General features: G+C 36.0%; 2 protein-coding genes across 2 annotated transcripts; one reads left to right on the top strand and one right to left on the bottom strand.

Annotated features, from left to right (window-relative positions):
• The first annotated feature begins 249 nt into the window (after positions 1-249).
• On the top strand, positions 250-3,462 carry LOC136206418 (serine carboxypeptidase-like 45). Its single transcript, XM_065997459.1, has 8 exons — positions 250-835; positions 918-1,010; positions 1,753-1,823; positions 1,892-2,218; positions 2,297-2,421; positions 2,809-2,901; positions 2,986-3,103; positions 3,188-3,462. Exons 1-8 carry the CDS (start codon positions 385-387, stop codon positions 3,326-3,328), a joined length of 1,419 nt encoding a protein of 472 aa, XP_065853531.1. The 5' UTR covers positions 250-384; the 3' UTR covers positions 3,329-3,462.
• A 51-nt stretch (positions 3,463-3,513) lies between these two features.
• LOC136206420 (uncharacterized) lies at positions 3,514-9,857 on the bottom strand. The gene is made up of 6 exons (XM_065997473.1): positions 9,197-9,857; positions 8,423-8,515; positions 7,904-8,137; positions 7,251-7,353; positions 6,066-6,295; positions 3,514-4,073 (listed from the first exon to the last, which is right to left on the bottom strand). Exons 1-6 carry the CDS (start codon positions 9,520-9,522, stop codon positions 3,860-3,862), a joined length of 1,200 nt encoding a protein of 399 aa, XP_065853545.1. The 5' UTR covers positions 9,523-9,857; the 3' UTR covers positions 3,514-3,859.
• Between the last annotated feature and the right edge of the window lie 1,487 nt (positions 9,858-11,344).

Raw genomic sequence — 11,344 nt, 5'->3', positions numbered from 1 at the left:
ATTTTGTATCAATTATTGTAGATATTGGGATGAGTTGTTGAAATTTGTTTTATTCACCGAACAAAGCTTCAATCTTTTGTCTATTATAACAATTTGCTCACAACATTATTAATGTTTCTAATAATACCCCTTTTCTTTATATCAGTCAATTAAGCCGGCAACATATAATTTTCAATTGAATTTAAATAAACTTTTATGCTCTTTTTCGCTTTTTCCATTTGACTTATGAGAATGGATACAACCCTGGCGATGAATTCATTCTCATTCTCATATTGTCGTAAATCACTATGCTCCAAACTTAAAAAATTCAAACCAAATTGACCTTATAAAACCCCATATAACTCAACTCAATTTCCTGTCTCCCTCTCTATATTTCTCAAAACAATGGAAACTCAGAAATGGCTGTCAATAGCTGCAATCTGCATAAGTTTGATTCAAATGAGCATAGCCGTTGGATCAACCTCAAAAGAAGATGATAAAATAACAAGTTTACCAGGACAGCCACAAGTGAGTTTCAATCAATATGGAGGATACATTACCATTGATGAATACCAAAACAGAGCTCTTTTTTACTACTTTGTAGAAGCAGAAACAGAAGCAGCTTCGAAGCCTTTAGTTCTGTGGTTAAATGGAGGACCTGGTTGTTCTTCTCTCGGAGCCGGAGCTTTCTCAGAACATGGTCCTTTCAGGCCATCTGGTGGAGCTAATCTGACTGTTAATGAATATAGTTGGAATAAAGAAGCTAATATGTTGTATTTGGAATCTCCGGCAGGTGTTGGATTCTCTTATTCTGCTAACGAATCTTTCTATGACCTTGTTAACGACACCATTACAGGTTCTTACATGTTAACCCTTTTCATATGCATTATTTAGTTTGGATTTTGATTAGCTGATGTTATGATTGGTTTTGTTTGTAGCACAAGACAATGTGGTATTTTTGGAGAAGTGGTTCCTCAAATTTCCAGAATACCAAAATAGAAGTTTCTTTATCACCGGAGAAAGCTATGCAGGTATTTTCATTAATGCGTCGTTTTAAATCAAATTCTTACAATTAAATTAGAATTCCATCGTAATCATCTTATTTATAGGGTCTGTTTGACTCTACTTAAGAAGAAATAAAGAAAAATTATAATCACTGCCAGAAATTTCGGTTTGTAATTATAGTGTCTTTAGAATTTGCAACGGATTTTGTAATAATTATCTGTCATGGTGCTTATTCCTTAAAAAAATTTGTAAATTTTAACACATTTTTATCCATTAACTCTATATGTTTTGTTTTGGTTGTGTCACTTGTTCACATTCCTCAAATACCCGTAAGAATAAGAAATAAGGTATAATTTTAGTATTGTAGTTATTGGGAGGTAAGAAGATTTAGTGTACACTTATAAAGCAATGTAATCTTAAGCTTAAAGTTTATTAGATGGTGCAATTTCAAATTTGAATAACAGAATATTAGTTTTTTTTATTAACAGAAGATGCTGAATTTTAAGGAGTATTGAACGCCCAAACATTAACTATATTTGTAAAAAAGAACTCATTTTTTTTATTAATGAGGCTTGAATTGCAATTTTTTTTATAAAAGTTAGGCTTGATATTGTATTGTTTAGTACAGATGCTAAATCCTCCCTCTCCAGCAATTATAGGGCCAAATTGTAGCCTTTCCCTAAAAATTAATGTTTCCAAATACATTTTAAAATATGGAATTTTATTATCTCACTTGGTTGATTATAGTGTTGAACTAATATTTTACAGGTCATTACGTTCCACAACTTGCACAACTCATTATTGAATCAGGACTCCAATTCAACCTCAAGGGAATAGCTGTAAGTAATAACAAATAACTTAACTAATAAACTGAAAACATAATTTTGATATGTCATATGAAATGCAGATTGGAAATCCTCTAGTGGAGTTCAATTCAGACATAAACTCACAGGGTGAATACTACTGGACTCATGGGTTGATATCAGATGAATGTTATGGACTAGTCAATTCAGTTTGCAACATGTCACAACTCTGGAGAGAATCCTTCATTACCGGCTCTCTATCAGATGGTTGTAAACTCGTAAATTCCGAGATCTCAGCTGAAATTCCTTATGAAATCGACAACTATGATGTCACTGCCGATGTCTGTCTATCAGATGACAGTAGCACAACAGCACAAAAGCATCCATTGAGAGCTAGGTTTAAGATTTTGTCATCCAGTCGATCTCGATTTGTAAGTTCTCGAAACTCGAAATGCCAGTAACTTAATAGTAATAAACTGAAGGTGGTTGCATTTTGATTGTATGCGCAGGAAGGTGGAGAGAATATAGATGTTTGTGTTCAGGAAAAGACTGGTACTTACTTAAACATGAAACAAGTGCAAGCAGCTCTTCATGCCAAGCTTATAGGCATCAGTCACTGGAGTTTCTGCAGCCAGTAATTATTCATTCATTCTTCACTTTATGTTACATCTTATATAACTACGGTTGCAAATGGGACGGGATGGAGATGAAAACTGCTTCTTCATCTTCGTTCTTGTCCCCGTCTAGATGATGAATCTTCATCTCCGTTTATAAAATGGGGAAAATATGGTCCTAGATATCCGTCCCCATCTCTGGGGATATGTTTTCCCCCATCCTCAGTCCTCACACCATAGTGAAATTAAATGGGGATTCCTGTCCTTGTTGGGGTAAATTTCCGTAGGGCACGGATAATCCCAGCTCTGTTTGCAACTTTATATATAACTAAATTTTGATATAAAATATCATCAAAAAAAAAAAAATTGATGAAAATACTAATAAAAAAAGATATTGGTTGATACAGAGTTATGAATTACGACGAACGAAACCTAGAGATGCCTACTATTGATGTTGTTGGTTCAATTGTGAGTTCTGGCATCCGGGTTTTAGTGTACAGGTAATATCATTCAACTTCAATCTCTTACTGAAATTCATATATATTTGCTGCATTTTTTAACATAGTAATTAACTTAAATTGCAGTGGAGATCAAGATTCAGTGATTCCATTTATTAGCACAAGGACATTGGTGGATGGTCTGGCAAATAAGCTCAAAATGAATACAACTTCAACTTATAAAGCTTGGTTACAAGATAAACAGGTTAAACTATCCCTGGCTTACACAATTAATGTACTCAAGCAAAACCATAATTTTTCTGAATTGTAAAATGTTTATTGTTGGCAGGTTGGTGGATGGACACAAGTTTATGGAGACATATTAACATATGCAACTATTAGAGGAGCCTCCCATATGGCACCCTTTTCATCACCCAGCAGATCTTTAACTTTATTTACAGCATTTCTTGCTGGGACTCCTCTGGTCTAACATACATATTAAACAACATTTATGTAATTCAAAGGAAAATAAATATACAGAACTTCTAATCTTTCAACTTGACACATTAATGTAATCCATGGGTTACTCCTATATGAATAATACAAGTTCTTACTTCCTTTTGAGCAATTTGGCATTGTAAACTCAGATCACATTGAGAGAATGGCTAATCAAACTAAGAAAAACTTATATATACAAAGCTATGATAGTCTCGATGTCGATTTGCATACAACATTAAGTTTTGAGAGCAACAAGTGTAACTTCTATCCTGTCCTGTCTAATATGAGATGTCTATTACAGTAATCAACACACCATCAGGGGGTAAAAAATATAAGAAACAGATAAAAAGCTGTTTTCAGAAAAAGAATCGCATGTGTATTTACCGATCAGCAACGCATGGCGCAAAATGATTCTGACATTCAAACTGATGCAATTAGACAGGACAGGAGGATTCATCGATACCAGAATGGTATTAAATGAGAGGGTGACAGGGCTAATTTGAAGGAAAAGCAATCAGCTGCCCTACCCATCCATTGTATAAACAGGTATTTGCCAACTCTTGGTGTTCTTCTTTGGATCATCTGTAAGGCTGAGATCTGTATCATCTTCTTTGAATGTTCTAATGAATGTTTTTGCACCCATCAGGATAAGCCTCTCAATCATGAATAACTGGTAATTGTTCTCAATCAATGGATCCAATATCTCGCTGTAGTTAGATGCATATGCCAATTTATATCTGCAGCCAAAAATTTCAACCACATTATACAAATCTGTAAATTAAAAGAAAAGAAAAGAAAAAGGGAGATGTAAAGCAAGTTAGATGTATGAAGGATGGTGATTATAAGCTCTTAATGTAAGTCGTTCGAGTAGTTCTGAATATCTAAGAGACCTACTTGAGAACAACACCAGGAGAATCCTAGTGGGTGAAGCTGAAGACAGGAAAAGCTAATTGACTTGAGGAAGATACTTGTTTAGTTCTTGTATCAGAAAAATGTAATTCATCCAGAATAAGTACAATCAAAATCTTTCAACAGTCCGCACTACAAGGTCAAGGAATTAGATACATGTCAAACTACCAAATTTGAAGGTGAATACATTCCTAGACACGTTCAACTCACTATCACAATGGACAGAGATCCAGCAGGCTTAATTTTCACTAGAAATGCCTGTCAACAACAACAACAACAACAAAGCCTTAGTCCCGAAATGATTCGGGGTCGGCTAACATGAACCATCATATAAAACCGTGAAAATCAAGTCGTGTCAGCGACACAGATTCGCTCCCTCCACTCCGTCCTATCCACTACCATATTTTCCTCAATTCCCAATAAACTCATATCACTCTCGATCACCCTCCTCCAAGTTTGCTTAGGTCTTCCCCTACCCCTCACCACTACATCCCTTTGCCACTCTTCGGTTCTCCTAACCGGCGCATCAAGCGCTCTAGTCTCACATGGCCAAACCACCTTAGAAATGCCTGTCCACAGAGAAAAAAAAAAATCTTTTATTTTATGAAGCACTTCCCAGCTCCAAGCCACCTCACGCCAATGAAGCCCTAGATATCTACACATTGCTACTAGTCTTGCTTGACAATTCAGACAGATAAAAAAGGATGTAGAAAAAACAGCACAATAAGATTTGTTTTCTAGTCCAGATTTCAAGTGTTTGACGACTGCAAATAATTATCAGTGAACTGTCAACATCCATAAAATACATTATTGAATTAATGGTTTTAATTTGATGTACTTAAGTGCTGTATCTTTAAACCCAATTGAAGCAACAACTCAACTTACATGCATATAAAGATTAAGGGGGAAGATATGGAAGGAGTGAAGCTTATCACTCAGGCCTAAAGACTGCTGACATAAGCTCACTCCATGCACCACATCATATTTTAGGTGACCATTCAAAAGAAATTATGGATTTATATAAGCAAGCAACAAAACAATAAAGCAAAAATAATTGATAATTTCGATGCTAAATATATTTGAAATTTTGAGAAGAAAGAAAAGTAATACCCAAATATATTAGAATAAATTTGGAATGAGTAGCAAAGACTAACTAATGGAAATTCCTTCATGTTAAGTACAAAATAAACATAGCCCACTAAAACAAAGATACTGATTTGTAAGACGTATCCAACTAATCAGAAACTTAAATTCACCAATTCTAAGGACACGGCAAAAAGGCTTCCCACTAATAAATAATTCAAGGCAATGTGATAATCATCATGTCTTAAAAACAAAAAAGAGTAGGATGATTTATTATCTATCAAACTAAACCTCAGGTACTCAAGAAATGAGAGAAAGGATCTGATAAAAATTAGTTTAATTTTAATAGTGTATTTAAGTTTAGTGGTGCTTAAAAAAATTTATAATCTCTGCAAGAAATTCTTTTGATATTAAAACGATTCCAACATGCAATCAAGATATAGTATGATAAGGTGACAATACTAGAGTTTTGGATGATGAAGTTAATTTGAACATTCAGAAATAAAGAATTTTAATATAATTGGGGATTGGATAGGCTAGGTTTTTCACACATTCATCTTGTGGAAATGTACCAATTGGGCTACACCTATTGGTAACTTGGTATTCAGACGCACATTTATTTCTTGCTATATAATTATGGTTACTGTAATTGGAATGACCTCTATTTTAGTCTTGATTCAGATAAAACACCTTCAGTTCAGTAGACTCGCGATCTTATGCAAGCTTAATAAGGTTACCTGACAGAAAGAACTGAAAAAAATCCAGGTGCCTTCTCATTTGAAGCAATAAAGAGAGTCCGTCCAGCAGGGACCCACTTTTCAATCCTGTGCAGCATAAACTCTGGTCTTGTATCCCTGTCCAAATGAGGATGCAGGCTACGTGCAACACCATGCCGGTCCTTCCTAGTTTTTATCTTATCACCGCGACGAACATGAATCGCATCATAATCACCAAGGAGTGCCTTAATCTGTGTTAACAACATTAATTAGAAGTAGATATCACCAAAGAATGAGATTATCATGTAAAAACTCTCTATATAACACTCTAGCAACGCCACCCCACCCCCATTGACAGCCCAGAACCCACCAAAAGAGATGCTTTGAACTAAAAAGAGCAACAGTTTAGATTAAATCAGAACTAATACTTCCCATCATCATTTAATGAAAAAATATCAGAGCATTTTTACTAGTAGCTTTACCTAGCAAGCTAGAAGGTTGTACAGAAAAGAATTAACAGTTCTCAAATGAATGGCCAGCAAATTATAAAATTAGCCTTTGTTTCAAAAGCATTAAGCTTTGACGACTCGAAGAGAAAAACAAGGTTCAGGTGGTAAATGACACTTGGCAGTATGCACGTTGCAGAATTTGGGAGTACATACAATTCACAATCAATGCAGAGCAGCCTACAATTTTCAAAACTGTAAGGAACATGTCTGAGCAGAAAAATGTGCAAATTAAACAAAAAAGAATGAAACAGTTGATGCATATAATGCCACGTTTCTTTTCCATCTTAAGTTACCAAAACAGTTTAGAAGTGCAGTATGCATAATAATATAATATGCAATAAAGACAGGTGCAATAGAAACTCCTCATCGATGATACTCAGTCATTTATATCCAGTTTATGAGTAAAAAAAAAAAAATACTATTTAAGCATGAATACACCTAGAAGTTGTGGGAAGAAAAAAATATTCCAAACATGCATCCACTTAGTACTACACTATGCAACTGCTTGGATAAAATTAATATTAATATTTGCAGCTACAACTTTAATCTAAAAAAGACCATATTTTGGTATCAGGTTTCAGCATAAAGGAAAACACATGTTAAACAACCCATTAACCTGTGTCCATGCAAAACAACTCGATAAGTTTTTCTTTGAAGTAAAAGAGAAAAACTATTAATAATATCATATGTTACAGACCTTCTCCGCTGCATCTCTTAATTTCTCTGCTGCCATTGAGGGAAGAAATGAGTATGGCAATAGTATAGCACTACGGTTGTTTCGATCCTTGCATTCCATGAACCTGAATGACCCCATGATTACTATTTATTAGAGACTTGCAAGATCCAAACTTCAACTTGAACTAAGGAAAAGTATCTCATGACAGTTGCATTAACAAGATTTACATCTCTTTTTCTTTTTCTTTATGTCCTGCCCCTTTTATTCTATTCTCAATGGAGAATATTGCATCTCAAAATTAATTCTAAATTGATAGATACAAAGCCAGTTGATTGGAATGATTTCAAGCACGTGATCATATCAACAAGAGAATCAATATGTAATACCGATGAAAAGAACAGCTACAAACATAAAGGCTTTAAAAAGCATTCAGAAAACGCATGCCCAATCATTCTTAAGTTAAGACTATGCCAACAAGTTCATTTCAAGACTTCACAAAACACATATATCCAAGGGTACAGAACAAGATGGCGTCAAACTTTTGCTTTAATTTTACATCAACATTAGCCCACAATCTCTGCAAGAAATTCCTAAAGAACTCCTGCTGCTGCTCTCTGTCCCAAGCTCTAAAAAAAAGTGCAAGAATAAACCAACACGTAAATAACACTAAATACCATGAAAGAGGGCTTGCCGTTCGATTTATAAGCAGGAGATTTGAGTAGTGACTATTTTCTTTTAGAGATTCCCGACTAACTCCTTTAACATGGGCAACTCCTCTAGCTCCCAACTTCATACTTGTTGACAGCACATGATGCCAAACTTTTGAATTGTCGAGAATTACAGGTATAGTTTCAGACATGAGGTCAATATCATACAAAAAGTCCATAGCGCAAGAGCTTGCAGCCCACCTGACATGTAAAATGAAGTTGAGATCATACAGTTGACTTTTGCTATTGGTGCACATCAGTGTATATGAGACCACATCCAAAATTCACATGATCATTATTCAAATAATTTGTAAGTAGGTAACAAAATGCATTGTATTGAATAAAGACAGAAGCGAAGGTAACTTTATGGTCAAAATCAAAGTCTTCCGGTGAAACATAGTTCGAAGATAGAGTGCGCAAAGTTTAAGGGTGTATTTTGTGTTCTAACAGAAAATCTGCAAGAAAGAGCATCATAAGCAAGCATACCTTTCCTCTGAGCTTGCGTTGTTAGAGTGATGAAGGATCCCTTTCTTATTATGTATTGGATTAATGCAAATTTCAGAAGGCATCACAAAGGTCCTGCAACAAGAAAAGTTGTAACAGAAGTACAACATAGGTTGAAAAAGACTGAACTTCTCTACATGGTGTATCACTGAACAAATTAGATGTATAAAGATCCATAAAATACATAACATTAAGGTTCAGTTGACTGAGTTAAGTCTATCAAAGGAGGTTGAATTGGCATTCATTCAGACTAGGGAGATGGGATATTCATCAAACTATAAACAGAGCTACAACGGATGCACATTGAATTACAATAGAAAGTAAGTCCTATGTTATCTCAAGATTCAGGTTATCCTTAGTTGTCTAGGTTTAAAAACTGCAGCACTTAGTAAACCTCATAAAATAATACCAGTACCAGAAAGCCAAAAAAGACTGACAGAGGAATGAAGCATGTTTTCTGAAGGAAAATCGTTCAGTTCTCAGCAAAATAAGTATATAAGATGACAAACATAGTTGCAGAAATTAAAATTGTCAAATTCCAGTCCACTTATCCCAATACAATTTTCCTTTCTCAAATCCAACCCAACTAAACAAGTAGTAGTACTAAAAACCAGTGAAACAAAAATTCAAATTAGCAGTTCCCAAACTTCCCCAGCATCTAAAGATTGGGCAGAACTCAAAATAACATCTGATGAAAGGAATAAAATCAAATCACTAAAATATATAGAAACCTGAGGAAAACGAAATGATATGTACCTGTTTAAGAATAAAGCTTCTTCAAGGGCACACCTGAGGCTGGATTCTTGGTGACCCAAACCCTCACAAGACTCGCAATGCTTGCCAGGACAGTCAATTCTATTGCCCCAATACAAGTACTTGTCGTGGATAGTATGCAGCCTCTGGCGTTTGTAGGATCTGAGCAAGTTCGTTTGGAATATTGAAGAGGAGAAAGAAAAGCCATTGGTGGAAATTAGAGAAGAAAAAAGGAACAACGATGCAATTGCAGCTATAGAGATCACAATAGTGAGAAATGTAGACCTGAGTTTTAGTTTGGGTCTAAGGGGTTTGTGTATAGTAGCCATAGTAGAGAGAGAGAGAGAGGAGAAATTGAAGGTAAGATGATGAGGAATTAAATAGTACTTCAGTCGCTTCCAGTTTTGAGCTTTCTAGTTGGAAGAGAGATCAGATCATCAGCACACTCTTCCATAGCAAGAAAACATAAAAAGAATGACGAAAACGATATCAGAGATTATGAAGGAAATGGCATTGTAGTGCCCGAAGCGCACATCAGCAGTAGGCGGTGTTTGGAATCCGATTGAGGATTTGGTAGAGCAGTATGCGGATTTCGAAGCAGGGGAGTGTAGTGATGGCCGAAACGCAGATCGTTTCGAAGAATTATGTATTTGGTTTAGCCAACAAAACAGAAGATGGATAATTACCAAAATTAGCTCTATGCTTATTAGATTGTGCTATGTAGTCCTAATGTTAGTCAAATAATTACTTTTTTTTTTGACGTAATAAATAATAAAAACAATTTAGTTAAATATTGTATAACAAAATAAAATAGTCTCTAAGCCCCTAACAAAGATAAACTTATTCATAAAAATTCACACTAAGTTTCATGTGGTATCTGGATTTATGAATATGAGCAACAAACCATATGAGCTGTAAAGTACATTGGTCAAAGTTTCATGATTACCTTATTCCATGCAAATTGTTTACCTGTAACTATTCAATATCATATCGTTTTTGCGATCGAATCCATTTTCAATTTGATAAATGCATTGCTTGTGAAGTATGCGTTCGTGCATATCCTATAGATGTACATGTTGTTGATTGAAAATTGGAAATTGACATTCGAAAGAAATGATTGCTAAATTATAATATTGATTTCGAAAAAATTCGATAGAACCCTAAAAAAGAGTGATAACATTGTGATATTATCCCGATGATCAAAAGGGATATTCGCCTAGAACGCCACGTGTTGATCGCCTGATACCGGAGTATCACAGCGTATTGAGCAAAGAGATCTGACAGACGGATCACCAACACCTCACCACCCGAGACCCGCGGGCGAACCTGGGAGGCGAATCGCCATAACCATTCAATCCGCTATTGAAACAGCTGAGCCGATCCCGCAATAAAGACCATTAATAAGCTATCAATAAGCTAACCGGCATACTTAAGGAAAACCAGTAACCGCCATTAATGGAGCATTAATGGAGACTTTCTAGTTAGTAAAAGTTACGACTTCATGACTATATATAGCTGGTATCTCAGGCTATCAAGGTACACATTCACTTACCCTTTGTCAATTCAGTTTGCTCTCTTGTTCTTCTATACTGACTTTGGCATCGGAGTTTCCCCCCGTCGAACCCAACGACGCCCCCACAGAGACGGAAGCCTATCGGAAATTCTCCACTAGTCATCAATTGGTGCGGTGAACGTGGAACCCTTAATCAAATAAAGGGTTTGCATTCACGTTAAAAAAGATATGACGAATGGAGAACAGAACCCCACCTCGGGGGTTGAGACACCATTGGTAACACCATCAAGCCAACCTGTAACCAGTGCTGGTCGCGCTGATTCAAGTGCTCCTACGACGCAAGCTGAAGGAAGTGTGGCGCCGGACGCATTCATTGACATGTGTGCGGAAGCAATAGGAAGAGAGTTTGGACCTGAGATGGGTAATCGCCTACGGTCATTCATGATCATTCCTCCGCTTTGGAGCATGGCACCCACGTCTACGGTATCTCAGTGGCCGCAGGCGGTTATAGGATCGAATGCCCATAACTCTTCATTTCTCCAAGTTCACACTACGGACTCCTTGGTTCCCACTACATTACCGCTTGGTGAACGGCCACTCAATCGGGAATTATTTCCTGATGGCGCAGGAGGAAGTCG

This window comes from Euphorbia lathyris, chromosome 1 (assembly GCF_963576675.1).
Source record: "Euphorbia lathyris chromosome 1, ddEupLath1.1, whole genome shotgun sequence".
NCBI lineage: Eukaryota > Viridiplantae > Streptophyta > Magnoliopsida > Malpighiales > Euphorbiaceae > Euphorbia > Euphorbia lathyris.
This window is presented reverse-complemented; position numbering and strand designations above follow the sequence as displayed.